The 26,169-nt window shown below is 36.7% G+C and overlaps 1 protein-coding gene across 1 annotated transcript in view; it reads left to right on the forward strand.

Moving 5' to 3' along the window:
* Positions 1 to 26,169, forward strand: part of LOC122799533 (P2X purinoceptor 2-like) — a 591,133-nt gene that overhangs the window by 296,536 nt on the left and 268,428 nt on the right. Inside the window, exon 4 of the mRNA XM_044068662.1 lies at positions 23,784 to 23,859. Within this exon, the coding sequence (XP_043924597.1) occupies positions 23,784 to 23,859 (76 nt within the window). The remainder of the gene's footprint in view (positions 1 to 23,783; positions 23,860 to 26,169) is intronic.

A 26,169-nucleotide genomic window follows, 5' to 3' on the forward strand; every position in this document is an offset into this window, starting at 1 on the left:
TACAGTTGCATCCATGCCTTCCTCCAGCTAGTTTTTCATTAAAAAAAACACTACTTACTAGAGTTTAGACCACACAGGGAGTGCTGCAGTGCTCTGGTTTGATCACAAATGCAGTACTGACATGTAAAAGCTGGTATTGCACTAAAGAAAGAAACGTTCTTCATTCAAGATGATGGATTATTGATCATGCTCCCCAAACCTTTTTGAACCTGGGGCAATTACCCCTCTTGCCCCACTCTAGCTAACCTTCTGCTGCCATCTGCTGGCCACCATCACAGTCATCAGTGGTGGAAGGAACAGTACAGGAATCTGCACTTCCATCATGGGGTAGTTGAGTACCAGACCAACACATAATCATGTTGTGCAGAATGCAGCACGAAGGTTACACAGTATGGCATCCCCAGGCTCATCCAGGCAATGTTGAAGTGTTCCATAGCAGCTACCCTAGGGTTATGGACTGGTATCATCAGCAGTGGTTTGAGTGGGTAGCCTGCATCGCCTGCAAATTTAAGAAAAGAGGAGGAGAAGGCATAACAATAGAAGAGGGTTTGCCACTAAGCAAAACATTTACCAAGTTATACCTACAGAAATTAATGTGAGTGGAAAAGTTTGCATTTGCCTACAAGGTGACCATGGGGTATGCTGCGTAGCAGGAAGAGGTGGCATTGTGAAGCTGAGTGCCAGATGTGAGAATCATAGGCACTGCTAGGATCCTGGGCTGGTACATTCACAATGCACCTCCATGCATCACACACTACCTGACTGTTGATGGAATGGTAGCCCTTCTTGTGCTACTATCACTTCCTCCGTGGTCCAGAGGGTGCCCTAATGGCAACATGGGTGCAGTCTTTGGAAAATGTGCCATCCTGTAGAAGGCACTCATGGTTTTGTCTCAGTCCTGAGATGACACTGTATATATATATATATATATATATATATATATATATATATATATATATATATCTACTGCTCATACTGCTCAATACATGCCAAGAGTAGGTTGAGGAACTGCTGATGTATTCCCAAGGCAAAAGCCTGAGAAATACCAAGTGTGTTCCCAGTTTGACTATGGGAGGTCCCCATGGCAAATATAGTGGGGACTAAACATACCGTGGTGCATACAGGTATAGGAAGATCACCCCCCAGTCCTCGTTTGTCAGCCATAAAAACTCACAAAAGGCCTTACAATATCCTTGTCCACTCTAAATTTATTAAGAATTTCTTGGTCAGCAAAGTTATACTGAATCAGCCTTTGCCTATTCCTGTACCTTCTCAGCTTGATAGCACCACTAGGCACCTGTGGCTTTGTCATAACTGAAACAAGTAGCTCATATAAGCTGGCAGCTATAGCAAGCATCTACCCTGATTGTAAAGTAGAAAAATGGTGCAAATTTACCTTGATATAAGGTATGTGTACATGACTCAGATGTGCATAAAAAAGCTACTATTAATCACAAGCAAGCAGGAAAAGACCTCATTTACATAGGCTTGTCACAGAGAAGCACTCCTCGTCCACATCTTATTAGTGTCTCATTTACATTTTTCTTGGTTTGACTAAACTGTCTGCACCTAACTGCAACTTGCCTTTGTGAATCATGCTGAAGCTACGCTTAGGAACATAAAGTGCAGTCACTATGAATACCACCCTAAGTTTGAATAGTATTAGCACAATACACATTTGGACCATCATTGATATATCTGCAAATATTACATTTATAGCATTTAAATGTCCCAGAAACTTTATTAGTCTTACCCTAGCTGTTTGTTGTTCCTTTATTAGATCTCTCCAAAATGTATTTTATATTGGTAATTCAGTTCTTTTATTTATAAAAATAGGGTCTGATCCTACCAATTGAAATATATCCCGATTCACACTCAGGATTTTCCTATTTTCACAGACACAATTCTTAAGGGCCTGGCTATCTGTTGTATAAGTAAGGACCATGCCTAATTCCCAACTTCCTGTGCTTCCCCCAAGTTTTAAAGTCTGTCTCTCCCCTGAGAATACTGTTTATGGGTACCGTGTCCTAAACCTGTCAGTTCATTGTTTCAGTGTAATTTCTTTTCCTAGCTGCAAGAGGTTCTCCTGTTCGATTCTCGGCTGGAGTGCCTTCTGTGTGGAGTCTGCATGTCCTCCCCGTGGTCGAGTGGCGTTCGAAAGACATGTGTGAATGGGTGTGCCTTCGTTGAAGGTTGGGCATCAAGCTGTCACCACGGCACCGTGAAAATCTACTGCCAATCATTAGCGGACTGGAGTTCCGCTGTGGCGACCCCTAACCGAGAAAAGCCGAAGGAACAACAGCCTTCTTCTGTTATCAAATTATTTCTGACCTCTATACTCTTAAATAAATTGTTTTTCAAATACTACAGGTGAATACTAGCATGCTGCAATAATGAATTGCTACCAAATGCCTTATAATTCACACTCATGAAAACTTTCTGCTTTCTCAAATCTTTATAAACTAAAACATCCAAAAAAGTGATGGTAGTACTGACTATCAAATAACATATAATTAAACATTAGTAAAAAATTATATGCTTGAACCACTTTCAGTGTTTTCTGACAGAACTTTAAAGAACATCCATTATCAGCATTTTATTCTTATGTGAGAGATTAATTTCATTTAAAGAATTATTAGATGGATAGGAATTTGAAAGACAAGAAGTATTGGTTAGTACTGATGTTAAGTCACTTTACACTATTGTACCTCAAAATACAACAAACAAATGGGCATGTAATATGCTGTTGGAAAGAGTATTGTTGAAGTTTAATTATTTTTTATTTGACAGCAAGTGCCACCAAAAAGTTACAGGTGTAGCTATGGAAACAATGTTAATACTGAATTTAGCCAATCTGCTCATGGGCCATGTGGAGAATTAATTCATATATGCAACAAGTATATTGAGAATGTCAGCTTTTATACATATTTTCTGATGACATTTTTAATATGGAAAGGAGCCCAAAATTAATTCTGAGAGTTTATTATTAATACCAGCTCTGTCATCACATTTTTAAAGTTTGAATGCACAGCTGATGCTTGTAACATGCTTACACTTGAAATTAGTAACATTATTTAGTCTGTGTCTATTAGTCTCCAGTAAGATTTGCCCATTATATTCAAAACAATCCAACATATTCTCAATATCACTCTCTGAGTCCAATTTGGACCTTCTAATTTGTGAAAAATAAACTTTAGTAAAGAAACACAGAGTAAAGCATATGTGACAAGGGCATTTTTAGAGTTACTTTTCATGTGGGTTATGCATGGTGTGTTCTAATGAAGTGTAAGTTGTGGCTATGAGCTATCGAGTTTGATTTTTTTGAATTATGTTCATTAAAAGACTAAATTGCAAGTTTTAATTATAACTTCTTAAATTGTGCTGGAAAGTGTGGAACAAGGTCATGGTGTCTCTTTACCACACCGAAAATCACATGGTCAAGATTAGAAGCTACAGCCATTTCAGACACTGGAATAAGAACGAAGTCTGAAATGCATTTAAAGAATTGCATGAAAAGCAGTAGTAGAATGGCAAATACTGTGGAATGTTTTATCAAATAAGTGATTTCTGAAAGGTTGCTTGCCAAAGAAATAATATTAAATTACTGAGCCTAAAAAGGTATGTATAAATAATGTACTAAACTGCTGAAAGAAATGCATTGGAAAAGATTCTTGCAGTTGGAGGTATATGCTCAAAAAATTGCCGAAGCTGGATATATGCAAAAAAAGTGAGTATTACATATTGCGAAGGGTGGGAACACTGTGGCAAATTCCCCACCTCTGTTGCATCTGAGCCATGTCCACCTCACCTCCTCTTTTGACCACATCTCCTCCCATTGACATCCACAGCCTTCACCAGGAGTCATGACATGAGACACTCACGTTACTTTCTTCCCCAGAGGATAGGCATCTCCAGCCTTCCCTGCTACTCCATCAGTCCATCAGTCACCCAAGCCACTGATCATACCTGGGATGCCTAGTCATAGTCAGGGATTTATCAGTCTGCTTCCCCTGACCGGTAACTGTCTGCTATTTGCTGATTCACTGTACATTGGAATACTTTAAAGGGACACTATATTATAGAAAAATCATCTGACACTGATACCTACTAAACTGTGTGGGTTGAAAGACTTTGCAACAATAAGATAAAAAAATAAAGCTTGTGACAATATTTAAGTTAATGTTAGCAGTATATTAGTTCCCAACAAATAAAATTATTGTAAAATGCAGCAATTGGAAGCAGCCAATGAAATAAAGCAAGGCATTAATGATTCACAATTAGAAAGACAACTGTGTGTGTGTGTGTGTGTGTGTGTGTGTGTGTGTGTGTGTGTGTGTGTGTGTGTGTATATACACACACACACACATATATATATATATATATATATATATATATACATACATATATATATATATATATATATATATATATATATATATATATGGGTTCCATACACTAGATCAAATTTTCACTAATTCGAAATAGTGCATGGAATGCTCACTGCGGAGAAAGTGCACTTAATCGAAAGTGTACTTACGCGAAGTTCAGTATAATGAACAGGTGTTGTACTTAACTTCCGTGCAGTACTCACGGACCTTAGGGTTAGGGCACGGGTCATAGTAAGGGATGGCCCATAGGGCTAGAGCCTTACCATGACCCGTGCCCTAACCCTAGGGTCCATGACAACTGCAGCGCAGTGAAGGACATAGCAATGTCCTCCACTATGGTGCGATAGTCACGAACCTTAGGGTTAGGGCATAGTTTAGGGTAAGGGGATAGCTTTACTAACTATCCCCTTACCCTAACCCATGCCCTCATCATAAGGTCCGTGACTGTTGCACCATAGTGGAGGACATAGCTTGTTTTTTATGTCCTCCACTGTGCTGCGGTGTTTTCGGTGAAGTGCACGTATGCAAAAGTTCACTTTCATTAAAGTGAACTTTTGCAGAAGTGAGGCTTCCTATTACAAGTTTGAAGTAGTAAACTTTCATTCTTGTAATATGAAGCCATATTATATATATATATATATATATATATATATATATATATATATATATATATAAAGGCACTACTAATATACATCAGAATGATGCTGAGAAGCAAAAAATATTTCAAACCAGTGCTGAAAAAATAAGCAGTGTGATTACTAAATGGGGTATGTTACAATAAAGGTTATTGATGCTCAAGCACAGTATGTGATATAACTCTCTGAGCAGCAACTAGAAAAAATGACCAATATGATTATGTATTTGTTTGTCTGTTTCTTTATGTTCATTTACCAGGTTAGAGCACTGATGTGGAAGACCTCTTCAAGCTCAGCCTGAGTTGCAGAGTAAAATGGAAAAATATATGATAAATATTGTTGGGAGATATTACATAGTTTATATGGAGACATTATCCAAAAACCTTAAAAAGCAACAAAAAGTCACTATTAAATGTACACAGATGTAATAATAAGTACCATTAAAACACTAAAGCAAACTCAGAGAAGAAGGAAAAAAACAAAAGAAAGAAAGCAAGAATGAAGTTTTAATATACACATTGGATTAGTCTGCAGGTGATGACTTCAATGCGAGAAGACACTGTAGAGGGAGTAGGAGTTTTGGTGATGTTTGTGGCCAGAGGTGCTGCAGTTGCATTTGCCTTGCTGAGATAGAAAGTCTTTAATCTGTCTAAATTTGGAGTAAGAGGATAGTTCCTTAACGTTATGTGGAAGAGATTGCTACAGTCTGGGGGCTAGGATAGGAAAACTATTTTGTTCTAAGACTTTGTAAAAGGAGGCATGAGTAGGAGTGGCATCTTAGATCATAAGTGGAAGTCTTAGTAATGAGTTTGGAGGAAAGACAGGCTAGCCTATCCCAATGAAGAAGTTTAAATAGTAGAGAGCTGATCAGTTATCTCTTTGCTGAATGAGTAACAATTTAGCTTTTGCAAGGGATAGGCAGTGGTGTACATGTTAGAGTTTATTGTCTGCAAAGTGCAACTATTTCATAAAGTGCAGTCAAAATACAACCAATTCAGAAAGTTTATTGTGCTGGGTGTGTCTGTTTGCAGAGAGCCACCATTACAGAGTGTTTCTTGCACTGTACAGAATTATTTAGCAAAATACAGCCATTTAGGAGAAATTTCAGTGTGGTGTGTACTGTATATTCACAAAGTGCAGTTATTTCAAAATATTTCTTACTCTGAGCTTCTTCTGCCCAGTTTATTTGCACAGTGCAGTTATTTGAAATATTTCTTAGACTGATGAGAAGTGACTTTTTACAGTACAGTGATTTCAAGATTATTATTGTGCCTGGGAAACTTTTTTCACAAAGTTCAGTTATTCACAGAGGCTTGTTGTACTATTGGGCATATTACAATTACTGGCATAAATTTCTGGCATATGTGTAAGTGTGTGTGTTCGTGCATACTTGCAAAAGCCTTCACTGGTATATGCTAATATGGCAGAGGCATTTCAAAGATCAGGTCCACTTGTATTTGATCACAATATTGCAGAGAACTGGAGAATATTTGAGCAAGAATATGATATATTCATACAAGCAGCTTATTCTGACAAAGATGCCTGCACTAGTGCATTCATTTTTCTAAACCTAGCTGGGTCAGAGGCCATTGAAAGAGAGTATTCATTTGTATATGCACCAGCAGTGTATGAAGGTGAAGGGGAAAATTGTCATATTGTTGTACAGGCTGATTCAAGGGAAGACCCTGAGTGTTTGAAGCGCAAATTTAGAGACATGTGCAACCCCAGACTAATGTTACATTACAGAGACATTTGTTTTACACAAGAGATCAAAAGCAAGAAGAAACTTTTCCAGCTTATATTACTGACCTGAGAAACAAAGCTAAAATGTGTAGGTTTGGCGACTTAAAAGATGAGTTAATAAAGGACAGGCTTGTGTGTAGTATTAAGTGCTGCAGTGACATAACAGTGACTTAACGCTGAGTAAAGCTATTGAAATTTATCAGATCCATGAAGTTACAGAAAGGCACACAAATATGTTTGCAAGTGATAGGAGCATGAGTTCAGCAGGCTCCAGAGCAAATGTAGACAGTATGCAACATATGAGTAGCAGAAGCAGGTCTAAGCAAATGGGAGCTGCAGCCCCTGGGGTTTTCCTGGGAGATCCTGTAGTCTTCTAGTAAGTTCCAAGAATAGCTCAGTAAAGAGAACATGCTCAATGCAGTACAAGGGTGAATCAGTAAAACCCAAATCAAGCTTTATTGTTAACTGTCACAATTGTGGTACCAACCATGAGTCTAAAAGAGAAAAGTGCTTAACATTTGGTCAGCAATGCCCCAAGTATAAAAAATGGAACCATTTTCAAATGTTTTGCAAATCAAGTAAACCTCACACTGTTATAAAGAAGGATCATTTGAAAAAGCAAATTGATCAAGTAGAGCTGCAGTCTACTTTCTATGTAGATGGTGTATCAGTAATTGTTGGAAAGATTGATGCAGTAGATTTATTGGCAAAGAATGAAGTATTTTGTACTGTCCAGATCAATGGTAAATCCACCGAGCTCAAAATAGACACTGGTTAAAAGTTTAACATTATGTCAACAAACACATTTGCTAACGTGAGAGCTGGTGAGCAATTAAATGTGGCCAGTTGTGTGAAATTTGTTGCTTATGGAGTTGAAGCAATTCCAACCAAAGGCTCAGTAGTACTTTCATGTTATGTGGCCAAGAACTGTTATAGCTTATTATTCTATGTAGTTCAAAGACCTGTGCAGTCGTTATTGGGTTTCAGAGACAGTTTGAGAATGAATCTGCTTTCCTTTACCAAAGAAGTTGATAATATAAGCACATGTCCCAGTTCCAGTTTCACTATCGCTATTTTTTTCAGAGTATGCTAATGTTTTCAATGACAAGTTGGGCAAACATCCAGTTGTGTATTCTGTGAAGTTAGACCTAGTGTTCAGTCCAGTACTCAGACTAGCAGGAGAAGTTCTGATAGCTATGCAGAATAAAGTCAAAGTGCAGTTGGATAAAATGGTGCAGCAAGGTGTAATTTGTCCAGTTACAGAACCTACTGAATAGGTATCGTCCATGGTAGCTGCTCACAAAAAAGGCTTGGATGAAACCAAAATATGCATTGACCCAAGAGATTTGAACAAAGCATTGAAGAGACCACATTGTCCTATACGTACAGTCAAAGAGGTCACTGGTCTAATACTGAATGCCACTGTTTTTTCAGTTTTGAATGCAAAAAGCTCATTTTGGCAAGTGATGCTTGATCACATATCTTCATTACTGACTACATTCAGTACCCCATTTGGAAGATATAGATTCCTCAGGATGCCATTTAGAATAAATTCTGCAAGAAGTATTTCAGCATACAATGGAACACATTTTTTCAGGTTATCCTTGTGCCATAATAGTAGATGATGTATTGGTTGGAGGCAGTGGAGAAGCAGAGCATGACAGAAAGCTTAAGAGAGTTCTAGATAGAGCACTTGAAATGAACTTAAAGCTCAATCCTCTAAAGTGCAAATTCAGACTACCAGAAGTTACCTATGTAGATCATTTGTTTACAAGCATTGGCTTGAGACCTGACCTGTCCAAGCAAGCAGCCATTCTTGAGATGCCAGCACTAGATAATGTTCAAGCTCTACAATGTTTTCTTGGTATGGTCAACTATTTTGGCAAGTTTATACCAGACTTCAGTGAGTTGACAGCGCCTTTGAGAGTGCTAACATGTAAGACTGTTACATGGTCTTGGTTAGAACAGCACCAGAAAGCATTTGAAGATCTTAAGCAGAAAATTGCCACCCCACCTCCATTAAGATACTATGATGTCAATAAATGAGTAACTCTTTCCTGCGATGCTTCAAAATTTGGTCTTGGCACAGTTATTCTTCAAGAAGGCAGAACAGTAGCCTATGCATCTAGAACACTTACCCAAAGTGAAATGCAATATGCTCAAATCGAGAAAGAACTTTTGGCAGTGGTATTTGCATGATTCAAATTTCATGATTACAGTATATCTGTGGTCAGAATATTCAGACTGAAACTGATCATCAACCTCTAGTTACTATTTTAAAGAAACCTATGCATTCAGCTCCAGTAAGATTACAAAGAATGATGCTCAAATTGCAGAGGTACAACTTTAAAGTGGTCTATACAAAAGGCAAACTACTTTATTTGGCTGATACCTTATCCAGATACCCAGAAATACAACGGAACAGCTTGACGCAGAAAATTTTGACTTTGATGTCATGGAATTGAGCAATTTTTCTACCACAAGACTTGATAAGCTGAGAGATCATACAAAGACTTATGCAATTTTGCAGAAGCTCAATCACTGCATTAATGCTGGGTGGCTGTCAAAGCAATCTAGTGTACCACCTGAAGTGCAAACTTATTTTCCTTACAGAGATTTATTTATTTTATTTATTGATATAACATTTGTTTACCAGGAAAGTCCAACTTGGAACAAAGCCACTTTTCAACAGAGGCCTGGGGTGAAACACTCCAGATGCATGCTTTTATAACGTGGGAGGAAACCAGAGCACCCAGAAGAAACCCAAACAAACACAGGGAGGGCATGCAGACTCTACACAGAAGGCACCCCAGCTGAGAATCAAACCAGAGAACCTCTTGCTGTGAGGCAACAACACAACCGCTACACCACTGCTCCTTCCATGATAGTCATGTCCATGAGATGAGATGTTGATGGAAGACTGGATTATTTTCAAAGGTCCTAAAATTGTTGTTCCTGCTTCCTTACAACAAGAATATATCCAGATTTTGCATCGTAATCACCCAGGTTCTGAAGCTACCAAAAGAAGGGCGAGAGGACTAGTATTTTGGTCTTCTCTAGCAAAAGACATTGATAGAGTACTTTCTTCTTGTTTAGTATGCAATAGTACTAAACTGCATTTGCAAAAAAAAACACTTCAGCTAAGTCAAATTCCTGAACTACCTTGGTCAACAGTAGCCAATTACATATTCCCCATACTCTGGAATAGACTGCCCATACATGTCAAGCAGAGCGCCTCATTGGCCCTCTTCAAAAGGAACCTTGATGATTGGATGGGAGATAGGAAATTCACCCCAGGGATCATGTCAGTTGCCCTGCTAGACAGGGGCCCAGAGAAGTAAATATTGTGGGAAGAAATATCCAGGGAATTGTTATGGCTAGGCTTGCATAGGCACTAGGGCCGATAGCCCTATGAACCCTATATGACCAGCCTATGAACCTATGAGTGGAACAATCAGCATTACATAGTGTTAGTAGACTCTTATTTGAACTGCTTTGATACCACCTAACCTAACATCCACTGCTGCTATTGCCAAGTTGAAATGTCATTTCTCAGTCCATGGAAGTCCACAGAAGCTTATCTCTGACAACAGTACCCAATTTGCCAGTCAGTTGTTTCAGAAATTTGCAAGATAATGGGACTTTTTTCATATTACTAGTAGTCCAGAATATCCACAGTCAAATTGACTAGCCGAACATGCTGTACAGAGTGCAAAGCAATTACTAGAGAAATCAAAGTGTGCCAATACCAATGTATTTTTGAATTTACTCAATCTTACAAACATACCCTGTGACAATATACTTGGCTTGCCTGCTCAGAGACTTCTGTCTAGCCAAACTAGAACAACATTGCCTTTCAGTTCCAGTTTCTTGAGGCCTAAAGCTAAAAACAACAGAACAATCAAAGCCCTATTATTCAGAAAGCGTTCTTTCCAGAAGTCCAGCTATGACAAATCAAGCAGATTTCTTTGTCCATTGAAAGAAAGAGAGACAGTGAGGATACAAATGGTTCATAGATTCATAGGTTAGTACTAAGCTAACTGCCCTTGCGAGCCATTTTAAGCCTAGCCAATTATCCCTTGTGAGACTGGAACCCTGCACCTTGTGTTTGTAAGGCAAACACTTTAACCATTAGGCCACCCTCCCAACCCCTTGTTTTGACTGGATTGGTCAAATAACAAGTATATGTGCAGAGCCAAGATCCTACTTTGTGAAATCAGAGGGTGTGGAGTACAGGGGAAATTGCAGACATATTCTTCCTGTATCAGAACCGATATTGCAGCATTGTTCCTATGATAATACTCTAGATCTCAGAGCAATCCAGACAATGTTCCTGTTGCAGAATGTGTCTTGACTCCTACATCCATTTCTGATGATGTTCCTGATGTCCCTAAAGCTGAACATTCAGCAGAGACAATCCCAGTTGCTAGACCTAATTCTAATTTCTATGTCACATGATTTGGTCTTATTTCCAGACCTAGTGTGAAATACACAGCAACGTGGATGTAATTGTATATATGTATCTAGTTCTGTATAATTGCATGATAAAGAATCATTTGTATCAATTGCATGTCAGTCAATGTCATCAATAATGCATGACTCATTTTTCAAAGAGGGAGGATGTAGAATAGTTAGGTGTGTTGTACCTTTAAGAAGCATTTCCAAGGACAGCACGTGCATATAAATACCAAGCAGCCATTTTAAGAGTGCAGCCAGAGTGTGAACATGTATGTGTATGATAACTAGTTTGTTTATAAGTTAAAGTTATTTAGCCTCATTTCTGATGTGTTTGTACATAATAAAACTGCTTGAACAGAACCCACAATGTTCGTCTATTTCACCCTGAAGAGCGACAGTTCTGTTTGTCAGAAAGTTCTTGAACAAACTAATAGTTTTTGGGCTACCACATATGTTAGCTAGGTGTGAAAAAGGTAAGGGGTGAGCATCAGGATCAAACATTATTAATGAGCAGAGCTCCAGTAAGAACTGTTTTATTTGTGATATTTAGCTACTACAGACTTGTTTTATTCTTCATGTATTTCATGTATATGTGGGAAGTTGGGAACTTTAACCATTGTTGGGATTCTGTTTGCTACATTTTAACTTTTTGGGAGTCTCTGCACTACATTTTTAACTTTATTAAAGTACTACATGATTAGTGTCTCTGCACTACATTTTTAACTTTATTCAAGTACATGATTAGTGTAGCTGTTCTCTGTTCTCTAGTTTCTGTAACCTTAATGCATAGTCCATTCTTAACTATTTGTCAATTGTTGTATCCTCTCATCCCCTTACTACTACTGTCTCTCTCTCTCTCTCTTTTTACAGTCACCCTAAACACTTTGTGCATGAGTGTCTCCCCCCTGCTGAACTCAGGAAACGTGCTATAACAGCAAGGATGTCTCACAAGTCTGATTAGTTTCTTGCAGCTCTTCAAAGTGTACATCTACCCCATAATTTTGTGCTATTTTATTTTGTAAATAGAGGTTTCAGGTGTTGTGGCATGCACACTAACGGGGTCATAGGTAGCCCCCCCTCCTCCATCTCCTACCATGTAACTAGCTCTTCTGATAAGTCCTATCTATGCTTCAGCAGCTGTCATTGTGTTCTGCTTCCTACTGTTTGAAAATTTATTGAAAGGTTTGTAACCTGCAGCACGGGAACTAAGTGCCTGAAACAAAATTGTGACTAATATTAAATTCACTAACATTATTAATTCACTTACAGACTTTGGCATGGACCTAGGGCAATTCACAGACAATAGATAGTTTTTCTTTCAGCTGTAGACCAAGCTTCTTGTGGCTCAACCCACTCTGTTTGCCGTCACTACATTCGGGGTCACTCTGCTCCCCTACCCTGCCCCCAATTCTCATCCACCCCCACTACTCCTAGATGTATTCTTAACAAGACCACACCTACTAGACCCAATTATCCAATTACCTCCTCTAAAGATTAGCAACTCTTTATCTGTCTCTCTAAATAACTACCGTACTATCACATCACCAACTACTAATCGTACCCTCTTTCACCTTTGCAGTACCATGCAGTCAGTACATCACATACCCACTAATAACCCCTCCAGCATAGCCACCACAGTGTTATTCCTACAAATTACTCTCTTAATTTTAAGTTTAGCCCTTTTACTCACCTCCTTTCATAATCAGTTAATTACTAAAATATCCGCTCCCACCCACCCTTTCCTCTCTCATCCCTTTACTACTCCTACATATATTGCCATAGCACCATGCCTCTTAAACTGCACCAAGACATATTTTTTTTACATACAGATACACACATCAGCCACCCATTTTCCATCTAGTCCAAAAATACAATAGGCTAGCTTCCAAACAACCACATCCATTCCTATGTAAAACATCTCACCTCCAACAAAGTAGGGACATACAACCTAACCCAGACCCTACCGCTAATCAACATGCACCACATACACCATTTACACACTCCCAAATCCCAACTAATCTGCCGCATAATAGGTCCGAACTTTACTCATCAACATGAATCTCAGAAATTTTACACAAATTACATGAATTTCGTGCTTCCCTCTCCCTATAATCCCCAAACATAGCAGTCATAAATTAAATTGGCTTAAACCCCGCAGAACTGACAATAAAATTCTAGCCAAAGGATATAACATCCACAGACTAGATAGAATGCATAAATGTGGTGGAGGCTTGACAGTTATCTATAAAAATACACTAAAACTTGAAAATTTAGAGCTAAGCCCACCACAACCCAATAACATTGAAATTTTAATCATCCATCTCAAAATTAATCCCAAAATATATATCATCATTATAGCACTCTACATCCCACCCGGCAACAACCTATCAAGAACAGAAAACTTATTTAATTTGTCATCCTATACATTTAACCAGGAAAACATAATAATGAGATACGTCAATGCAGACTGTCTAACCTGTGTCTCAGACAACCCCTCTGACTTTATAAACATATATGGTTACACCCAAACAATATTATCCCCAACTAGAATAGTTTAAAAGCTGTCCAAACCTGCACCATAATAAAATTACTCAACCAACTAAAAGAAATGCAGCAAGCATGTGAAACACAGAAGAGTCCCAGAACTCGAGCAATAAAAATTGCAAGCCTTTAATGTGAGCGCTTTCATGAAGGTCAATACCCCCACTTCCGCAGACAACTTACAACATAATTTCCAAAATTTATATATACTTGATTGACATCATTGTTTAATTACCTATCAAGAATTTGCTGTTTTAAAAAAACTACTACATACATTTACCATTAAGCTTCAATGTTAAAAATTAACACAATATATACATTGTGTATGTAAAAACCATCAGTAAAAGAAAAAAAAAAAAAAAAAAAAACTTTGTACGTATACATATATATTTTTTTTTGTGTAAAAAAACATATGTATATACTCTAAATAAAAATGTATAAACTTCATTGTTACATATCAAACATCTAATGACTACCTACTTATCAACTTTTCATGTTGCATTAGCCCGACCATTATCTGCATAGTGCCTTAAGCTTTAAAATACTTTTGATGGACATATATTCATTTAAACTGGGAGGGGAATAAGCAAAAGTCCTTATTTGCCAAAATATTTCCTGTTCTTCGAGGAGAAGTTGCCAAGGCCCTCCTCTTGGGTCATATGGGGTTTGTTGTAATACAGAAAATGTGAATTTGTGCATTGGGTTAGCTATAACATGCTTTGCTAATGCGTTTTTAATGTCACTCTTAAGATTGCTGTATTGGTGTTCATATATTCTCTGCTTGAACTTTCTTTCAGTTTTACCGATATAGAAAGACGAACAAGAGTCACAAGTAGTCACAAGTAGCTACATATACAAAACCTTTTGAATCACAACTAAATCTCCCATTTAAGGTGTAGGTGTTGTCTGAGGAAGTGGGGGTATTGACCTCCACGAAAGCGCTCACATTAAAGGCTTGCAATTTTTATTGCTCGAGTTCTGGGACTCTTCTGTGTTTCACATGCTTGCTGCATCTGTTTTCTACAGTTTTTCAACCAACTAAAACCCACATCCCTAACAGCAGATCATCTGCCAGCTGAATATCTGAAACTAGCAGCCAATGCTATCTCCTACCCCATCTCACTTCTGATCAATCGGTCTATCACAGAACAATATATTCCCACACTCTGGAAAATTTCCTATATCTCCCACCTGCACAAAGGCAGAACCTCATCTGACCTTACTAACTTCAGGCCTATAGTAATATTATCACCACTAGCAAAAATTCTAGAAAAATGCATACTGTCATAGCTCACGAGTTACCTTTTAAGTAATAACCTACTAACCAACTCCTGACATGGCTTCCAACCCTGCCACAGTACCACAACTGCCCTTATTTTATTTATTTATTTATTTATTTTTACTTTTATTTTACATTTGTTGACCAGGCTAGTCTATCTGGATATATGTCCATTTTCAGTAGAGGCCCAGGGAGAAAAGCTCCAAACAGGATTATAGAAAGTGACTAAAGATACTGGGCATCTGCTTAAAGAAAACATTACAACAATACAATAATTTGTAAAAATATAACAACACTTATTAGTTTTACCAACACAATTTACCAGCTCAAAATAATGGACAACTACTTTTCTCCATCTTCCTAGATATGTCCAAAGCATTCAGTGCAGTCTCACGCCAAAAACTCCTAGATGATCTCTTATCCCTAAACATAAACCACACAGCTCTCTCATGGTTTTGCAACTACCTATCTGACCGACAGCAAGTGGTCATATGGTAAGGGGATCTATCCTCCCTATTACCTGTCACAGTCGTCATCCCACAAGGTTCAGTTCTAGGGCCACTCCTCTTTACTGTCTTCACCAACAAACTCCACACCTCTACTAACCCTGCCACTATTATTCAGTATGCAGATGACTCCACACTCATCTGTGGAGCTTCCTCCCTTCCACAGCTCCAAAAAATAACCCAGCAATCTTTCTTAGTCATCAATTCTTGGCTCTCCAAATATCAACTCATTCTCAATCCTAATAAATCTAAATTAATTATCTTTTCCAGTAACAAAACCACTGATCTCTCATCCTTCTTTCTCATCTGTTCTGTAAACAATACAAAAATTGAACCCCTCTCTCACACCAAATTGCTTGGAGTTACCACTTGTAACAGATTGAAATTTGACAAACACTTAGGGCTAGTCATTAAAAAGATCCATAAAAAAACTCGGCTCCCTCTATAGGGTTAAACCATTCCTCACCAGCTCCAATAGACAAAGTATTATCAGGACTCACCTACTTTCTATCTTACTGTAAACCTCACCCATCTTCAAAAACCTTAAGATAACTGACCTAGCTAAATTGAAACCTGCCATAATAAAATTGCAAGATTCGCCACAAACTTACCATATAGATCACACCACTGTGCTGCCTTTCACCAATTAAACTGGCTAGAACTACCAAACCTTCTATCCTTCCATCAACTCACAGCTGCCCATACCATAATATACCAACCTGACAAAACTTTCTAAAACCCTAGTCCAATGCTAGATCCCTAAGGTCTTCCAAATAATTCCTATTAAAACTCATAAAATCTAACAACACTTTTGGGGATTCTCTTTACTCGAATTAGACATCAAAGAATTGGAATAACATTCCTGAACATATTCAAAATACCAACAACCCATCCAGATTTAAACAACTTCTAAAAGTACACAAGTGATAACTGGCTCTGCTCATGCACAGCCCCAGGCTGATGATACCATCAAGTCTACTAACTCGTACCCTCATTTCAGATACTCAGCTCTCTATATACCCATTACTTCTTTATTCAGCTACCTGTCTCTCATTCTCATTAACCCCTCCAAACTTTACCCCAATTTCACCCAGCTAGCTTCTATTCTTTTATTTACTATCCACTGTACATATGATCATACACCATTTGTAACTGATGTATCCTTGTATGTATTGCGCATTGTGATATTTCTGTATGCATTATTTGTTTACTCTGCATAATCATTATAATAAATGTGTGCTTGTTAATTTGTAATAAGGAGCTTTTCTCCCCAGGCCTCTGCTGAAAATGGACTACTAGTCTAGTCGGACTTCCCTGGTAAACAAATGTCAAATAAGTAAAATAATAGATAAAATGTTTTGTAAACTGTTATATACTCCAATCACAAATGGGTATGTTAAATAGGATGGTCTAAATATTGTTGACAAGGTTGTATATAACATGGAAACAGAACAAAAAAAAACTGTTTAATGATTTTAAGAGAAATGAATATTCAATCTGAAATCTATGTTGCTGTTAAGAGTTTACAAAATAATAATTAGAAAATATGTGGATTCCAAGATGGCTGCCGACTAGTCTAGTCCTTACTCTCTGAGCTCCTCACAGCTATTTAAATTTTGTTTTTTTTTACAACTATACATCAACCTTTTTCCTCAAATTTTTATACTAAAAGATTTTATAAATCTTTTCTTCTGGAATTATTATCCTGGGATTTATTTTACCTCAGAACATTCTTGGTCTCTACTGCTCCAGACTGTTCCTGGTTCCTGGTATCCTGTTAACTGCATTCCATTTCTGGGCATGGCTACAAAATCTGACTCCATGGAGACTCAGCCTACAAAGTCCAAATATACTTCAATGCTCTCTCCTGAAAAAGATTCAGGTTCAAAAGACTGAAATCATCTAGACAACCTACAGAAACTATTAATGTAAGTAATAAAGATTTAAATGGAAGAACTAAAAATAGCATTAAAACCAATCCAAAGTGCTATACAAAACTTTTCAGAACAGTTTACAGACTTTAGTAAATCTTTAAAAGCAAATAAACGATAGTATTGTTACTATTGAAAATAAAATCTTAGCTTTGGAGGTTAAAACAGACTTATTGGAAAGTGACTTTAAATCTAGAGATAAACTGTTTCAGATTTACAAGCTAAAATATTGCAAAGAAACAATTCATATGGAAGTCTCACAAACTATCATTTTCCCAAGATCTTCCTGCACAGATCAAATTAAATAGACAAAACATGATTTGTAATTCTGGTGTGACATAATTATATTACCTTAAGAACTTGTGTCATAATTTACACATGATGGATTTGGTGTGACAGTGTGCAGTGACAGGATATATGCTTGTTAGATTTGTGAAATAGATAATATGTTAATTTGATTTTGGAGGGGAAAACATTCCATCTCAACATTCTAGCAAAGAACCTCCCTCAGAGTTCAGCTGATGCCTCTGCATGAACATGCCACACCACAGTCTCTCTGAGATGGATGGTGATGTGTTACAAAGTATACCTGTTCAAGACTGAATTGTTTTTCATTTTGAGATATGGTTGCTTGGTAGTTGTTTTCTAACTTGAGGTTATTATTATCTATAATTACATGTTCTTCTCTCCCTCTTCCTTCACAGGGGATTGGTGGGTAGCACTAGGGTTAGGATAAAGGTTATTATTATACATTTCATGGTTCAGATTCTTGAATGTTAGAGGCATTACTGAATGCAGTTATATAAACCCTGTGATCGATTGCTCGTTCTCACTGTCACCTATAAATCTCAATCTACTCTGGCTATAAAATGATTTGATGACAGAATATAATTTAATAGATCCGAATCACACATTCCTCTTTTGACATACAAATGGGGCGTATGTGTAAAAAAATTAAGAGGTTTATTATTTAGTAAGCTGCTTTTTTTCAAAAACAATACTTTGAACTATGATGCTACTTTTAAAAAACAAATTTTGATTGTCAGAAAGATTTAATTCTGCATTATTAAAGTTAACTTCAGAAATCCAAATATTACATCTTTATCTTATAATAACAGATTAACCTGATGGTTTTATCCAGAATTTTCAAAACTTTCAAATTTGGTAGTCTTTCCTTTCTATTTAATCACTAAGGAACAAGACAGGGTTGTCCATTGTCCCCCATTTCTCTATTCACATTTACTTAGAACCCTTGCTATTGTTTATTACTCAAAATACTTTGGATGATTTAATCAAACTTCAAACTCTGATTACAGAATTACATGAAAAAAAATTGATATTTTATTTTATTTTTCTTTGTTCTTCAACTATCTTTTCTTACAAAATTAAAAAACCATTTTTAAATTTAAATCATTTTTAGCACACAATAAATTTTTTGTTTCCAGTTTTTTTTTTTCACTTTATAACATAAAATATTTAGGAATCAATCAATTTTACACAATAATAAAAAATTCCTTTAAAAAATAATAATAAAAATTTATTAATATTATCTGATATGGACAGATGGGAAGCATCTAAAACCTTCATTTCTTTTCATGGGCAAGCCATTATTAAATGAATAATCTGCTGCCTAAATTTTTTACAACACCTCATCATCTGATCAGATAAAAAAAAAAAATTTTGAGTCTGTAACAAAGCTTTGGCAAAATTCATATGGTTCCCAATTCATCTAAATATAATATATTATAATGGAATAAACTTTTTTGAACTAATAAACTTATTTTTAATTAAAAAATCTAAAGTAGAAGTTTTTGAATATCTTAATCTTGCCTTTATATCTGACTGAAGTAAGTTGATTGAAAACTGAATTACTCACCAATTCTTAGCACACTACTAAGCAATAATTAAAAACAAATTTGTATCTCTGGTCCCCATAGACTCACAATAGAAATGAAAATTTCTATTGATGTCAAAGATAAGTAGGCTTAAGTCAAAAAAAAAAAAAAAGCTATTAGAAAGGTTGTGTTAGAAAAGGTTCTAAAACATAAAAAATAGTTAATGTTAAATATTTTTTTTTTTTCTCGTCTTATAGTTTGCTAATATATAGTGTACATATGGTGTATGTTTTATTTATATAACTTATCAAAATATCTCAAAATCATGGTTCAGTTGTAGATGAATTATGTTGTGTTATATTGCCTTTTGTTATGTATAATCTTTAAATTGTCTATTTCATTATATTATTAATAAAAAATTTTTTGAGAAAAAAAATAATTAGAAAATATGTCAAGACCTGCAAACTGACTGAGTTACTAAAAAACTTACCAAAAGAGGACTTCATGGAAATGCACAATTAAGTTTTAGGTGAAGCTTTTGGCATTGCAGAATATTTTTTTTTTGAAACTCTGTCTGATTTGCTTCATGTTTGCTGAAGCAGCATATTTCTTTGATAATGGAACAAGCAGGAGGTTGAAGATTTAACATCTTTAAGTGTGGAAATCTCATGGAAGCAGAAAGTTACAAAACAATTTAACAGTGACCACCAGGAAGTAATGATGCTGAGCAAAGTGGGAAATTAAACCATTTAGTGCTTGAAATACAAATGGAAGGTCAGAAAAGGACTGATAGCTGACTGAACAGTTGGAAAGTAAAATAATCAAAGGGGCATCTTGTTCCAAGGAATCGTCAAAGTAACTCTTATGCGAATAAACAGATAGATTCCCTAAATACAAATATGTCTGAGCTTACTACATGACTTATTGATCTCTAGTGCTACAATTTAATATTAGACCAATGATCTGATGAAGCTATTTACCAGCAAAAAGGAAAAAAAAAACATGCACAAGGTATACCACAACATTAGAATGTATGGTGACAGGACAAAATGAAGCTGTAAATATTTCTGGTTCCAGAAATCTGTTTACACAGTGATGTAAGAGGCTCTACTATGAATGACAAACTTAAAGCCGACAATCCAAAATGACAAACTTACACAATGACAATCCAAAATACCCTCCCCTCAAAAAAAAAAAGAGTGAAGGGACCTGTTTTGCATTATGTGGTGGCATTAGGCTTAATGCAGCTTCTTTAGAAATTGCCAGAAAAGATTACTGCCCTGTAATGACATTACATGAAAAAACACAGTATGTCTACCAGCTTCCCAGTAAACAACTAAGTTGCAATCTCAGTTTAATTCAGCTATAATTACATTTGTTACAGAGCACAGTAATATGATTTGCTGAAAGTCCTGAAGAAAATTCCTCAGCATTTTTGTAGATATTATGCATAGCTTTACAGTTCACTTCATGTTTTTCTTGCTCCTGCATATAAAATCAGCCCTTAGAAGGACATACTGTTCAACTCCTGTTTATTAATGCAGTGAAGATCAGAAAGATGCTAGCTTGTTTGCTTGCTGGTCATGTCTCTCTTTCTGTTTTGATCTCTCCAAATACTGGAAACAAATGCATTTCTTTAAAAAAAGATCCTTCTATCTCTGCCTGAAAAATTAATCTTTAAAAAATCACAGCTGAATTATAATATGTGTGTTTCACCCTGACCACATCTCTGAAAACGCAAATTACTGAAAACTCATTTCACTTAACTGAACTTAGTATACATGGCACTGTGTATAGTACTGTAAGGCAAGTAAAAGGTATATGCCCTTTTCCCCACTGTAGTGCGATCCTGGAGTTAGCATATATAATTAGGGGGTGCGGGGATGTGGAGGGGTGTAGCCTCCCACCTTGTTAGTTTTATATTGTATTTTACCAAAAATTCAAAACAATACATTTTAAACAATAGACATGAATAGTTGCAATACCAATGAATAATTCTCTCCAGAAGACAATATTTTCATCCCATGTGCCTTCAGTGTTGCATTCCACCCTCCTATCCTCTGCTGAAATTCTTGCTCAGAGTCTGCCTGTAATGCCACATCATCTGCATACAACAACTTTGTTCACCTGTCCCCCTTGACTTGTTTGTTAATGTAGTCCATCACCAGTATGAAGAGCAGTGGGCTCACAGCAGAACCCAGATGCACACCTACTCCCACTGGGAACTCCTCTGTGAGAATGAACACTGTTTGTACTTGAGTCATTTGGTCCTTGTACATAGCCTACATTAATTCTACCAATGTTTCTGAGTCTTTAAACCACTGTAGGACTGTCCAAGTCTGGGGACCTTGTCATATGCGTTCTCAAAGCCTAGGAATGTCCAGTTGGACTCATTCCTCATTTATAGCTTCTTCTCAACTATTGGTCTCATTGCAAACATTGGGTCAGTGATGCTGCATCCTAATTTAAATCTGAACTGCTCATCTCCATCTTACTTTCTACTACTCTGCATAGTCAATGGTCAATCACCCTCTCCAGAACTTTCATGCAGTGTGACTGGAGTCTGATACCTCAGTACTGGCCGCAGTTGTAAATCTCCCTTTTGTTCCTGAACACTGGCACTAGTATGCTCATTCTACTCGTCGGGAATATGTCTTTCTCTCCATACCTGCAGAAACCATTTCTCTCCTATTCACCAAGCATCTTGATCATAATTGCTGTGCCCTCAGCTGAGCCTGCTGCTTTCCCTGACTTCAGTTTCCTAAGTGCTGTTGCTACTTCTTCTCTGGTGGGCTCTTCCTCTTCTTTCATCATATGCTTTGTGTACAGCATCTGGGTTTTTCTGCATTCAGAAGGTGCTGGAAGTCCTCATTCCATCTGCCTCTGATGTCCTGTGGACTGGTGAGCAGGTTGTTGCTGGCATCCCTTATAAAGGACATCTGATGAGTATCTTCTTTATCATTCTGTCTTTGCATTGCAATCTGATAGAGTTTCTTTCTGCCTTCTACTGAGTCACTTTTAAGAAGCTGGTAATGTGCCTCTGATGCCTTTTCCTTGGCAACTCCTCTCTTAGTCTCTTTGTTAGCCAAGCAGTATTCCTTCTTATCCAGGTCTTTCTTTTTTATCGCCCACTACACAGTGCCGCATACTAGGACACTCTTACTGAGTGATTTCCAATAACTGGGCATGGTCATGATCTTTCAGCATTGAGGCATTTTGGTACATTTATTTATACTTCAGTTTATCTGACATAGTGTATGCAGTTTGCATTACACAAGCAGAACCTCAGCCGTACTACCACAGTACTTTGATGATAGATCTTTAGTCTTACTTTTTTCTTTTACACTTGCATAAACCCTTACTCTTCTTGCACTTTTTATTACTGGGAAATTGGAACTACATCTAGGAATAAAAAACAAATTGCGCAATAATGAATTTGAGGTATGTGTGTGTGTGTGTGTGTGTGTGTGTGTGTGTGTGTGTGTGTGTGTGTGTGTGTATGAATTAATGTGCAAATTAATTATAGTATTAGCTGGAGAGTGTACATGTACGTATAAGAAAGTGATTCACAAATAACTGTTATGTATGAGTTTTTATAATTGAGATACTGAATGGTAGTTTAATTGGCTTTGTAAGCATGAAACTATATTTACTGTATGCATGAATATTATTATTATTATGGATGCAAGAGTGTATGAACGAATGTGAGACATGTGACCATTAGAATATCATTAGTCATCGTTTTGTAAGTGTATCAAACTGTTGTCCTGAGGCTTAAAAAGTAAAAAAAAAATCATAGCATTCGGAACCCATGTAGCTTAAACACTGTTATGTCCTTAAGGGGTCATTTGCATATATCCCATGGGCTTTCACATCAGGAGGTTTAGGGTATTACATAGTGAAGACCCTACCTTGGCTGAATCTTGCAGTTTTTACTGAATAGTTAAAATGTGCACATAACTGAATGTTAATTAACATTTCTGAGCATTTAGAAATGATGCTTGGAAACTTAAAGAGCTGAATGTTTTAAAATTAAGAATGATCTTACTTGGACAAATGGTAATTTTCTACAGTTACGTTTAAGCTATTTCAACCAAAAGATTAAATCAATGTTTTGTTTATCTTCTTTTCTCCAAAATGTTAACTTTAGAAACTGTAAAGATTGCTCTTAACATCCCAAATTGTGACTTATAGGCCAGTCTTTGCACATCACTAATTACTTCCTATAAAATGATTTATCGCAGAGTCCAACATATTAGGAGTACTTGTTTAATGCACCATCTGGATGGAAGTCGCGTAACATATTAATGTAGAATATCTTCATAATGTGCTGGCTTGTAATGTTATAGCCCGATTTCCAGAAGTAGGTGACAATGATTTCATGATTAGAATAATCCCCACCTTATACACTGCTTTCGTGTTTACTTTTGTGTCTTGAGCCCACCATATATTTTCTGTATTTTCTAGAGTGACCGAATTCCAAATTCAAGCTGCTCCTGCGATGCAGATTGTCCAGAAGGTGGAAAGAACATGCTAGGATATGGTAGGTTTCTCAGTGTTATGCTGTAATGTATAACATCCTATAACGAGACTTCAGCTTACATGTCAGTTTGTCGTATATAGTACTTGAAAATATTTTACAAACTACATGCAACTATAGCCCATGAGAAATAGTATGTTATTGCTATTCAGTATCAAAAGTTATTAATAACTAGAAACAAATGGCTGACAACTATATATGGAATGCTGCTGTCTTGGAAGAGTTATGAAAACCCATTGCCAATGAAGTTTGTTTTGTATATTTATTTATTTTTATTTTATATTTGTTGACCGTGAAAGTCCAATTGGATCCATGCCCTTTTTCAGCAGAGGCCCGGGAAGAAAAGCTCCACAGTTAAATTTTAAGCAAAATATAAGGTGTATAAACATATAACATATAAATATATAAACATGTATATGTCTTTAAAACATCCAGGTCCTGTATTCATTGCTAATAGGATGTATGTTGAGATGGATGTGTCACATAAAAGAAATACACAGGGTAGTTATAGTACATCAGAAGAACCTTTCAAAAACACCGTCCCATCTGTATGTATAGAGAGATCTCATGCATAAGGCCAGAATTCAGATGTTCGAATATTAAAAGACTCATCATAAAAGGCAGAGACTCCAGAGAACCAAACAACTGCCACATTCAAATTAAAATCCAAAAAAGGACTGTGCATGTATATGGCTCATTCCAACCTCAGCTTTGTATTAATTATCAAGGTGTTGTAACATACTGCAAAAAGACAGGCAAAGAGAGAGATGCATGCCTTAAACTAAGAGTGGTTCTCTCACTATGAGCTCATTTTTATTTGTAGCCATGAATACCAACAACTGCATGCAGCACAGCTACAGACTGAATCCTTTTATAAAAGCTTTTCTAGGTGAACATGTTAGACAATACACATTTGATTAGATGTTTAAAACCCACTGAAAGGAGCGACCAACAAAAGTGATACTGTAGCCAAAACATTTTGCTTCAGAAAATGGAATCAGACTGAGAAAGACAACATGAAGGCAGCATAATCTAAAATAATACCTGGTTTGGTGTGGAAACAATCCCCACAGAAATCCATACAGTATGTGTGGGGCTGGGTTGCCCTCACCCATGTTGTTTTAATATTCTTACTCCAAGATCACACTACTTTGAAGAATCATTCAGTTCTCAGGCAAAATCAATTATTTTCTCTCTTTCTTCCATAGATGTTCACCCTTGAAGGCAGAATATAAAAAAATGGCATAGGTGTAACAATGCTGCAATTTCCAAACTGGAAACTAAATTAATGCATCTATTTCACAACTTTATAGTAAAAATATAAAATCTGGCAATATATCAGTCAAAAAAATGTTTATTAAACACACTTCACCACTTACTGCATTGGCTCATGCCCTTCAAGAGTAAAAACAGTGTACATATAAACAGGATTTAAATAAGCAGTACCCTTAAATCAAACAAATCATAGTCTACCTAGCACACTATATTTAAAATTTAAAGAAACACTCTAACCATTTTAAAACCACACTTCTAAAAGACATTCATATGCATAATATTCATGTCCAATACTAATTCTCCTAAATGATTTTAGTCAAACATCTCCCAACTGCTCAAACCTAACAAACCTACATAACCAAATCCTCTTCCTTCTGAATCAAACTTTAACATAGCACATGTATTTAAATGTCACTTCATAAACACTTCTACTGCCCTACTCATAAGTAAACCAAGCCTTCACTACTCCTCCAACTTGTTGCCCCCATATTAACCGATATTCATTTAATTTTGAATCTTTCTCTACCTCAACAATCAGGAGACTACTAAAACAATTGAAAATGAATGCACCTGCCCTGATAACCTCCCCCCAGAATATCTAAAACTGGATGCAGACATTATTGACTATCCTTTATCTATCCTAATTAACAGATCTATTAAACAATCCTACTTCCTCTCAGTTTGGAAGCAGTCCTATAGAGTATCCCTTCACACAGGTGGCACTTTTCTAAGTTTAGACAAATAGTGATATTATTCCTCCTTTCAAAAATACTAGAAAAGTACATCCACTCCCAGCCACAAAAACATCCCCTGAATAATAAACTTCTCTCATTATCTTAACATTGTTTCTATCCCTCCCACAGTACAGACATATCCCTACTATTTTCCTAAACTCTAGGCCTGAGCTTATAAACAACAGTTTCTTAGTATAAACTGCCTTTGTGGACTTGTCAAAGGCCTTTGATATTACCTCATCCCAAATGTCTGATAAGTCGCTCAAGTTAGCCTCTCAACTAATGCCACTCAATGCTTTGAATT

The sequence above is a fragment of the Protopterus annectens genome, chromosome 4.part0, assembly GCF_019279795.1.
Source record: "Protopterus annectens isolate FY-2018-M chromosome 4.part0, PAN1.0, whole genome shotgun sequence".
In the NCBI taxonomy this organism is placed as follows: domain Eukaryota; kingdom Metazoa; phylum Chordata; order Ceratodontiformes; family Protopteridae; genus Protopterus; species Protopterus annectens.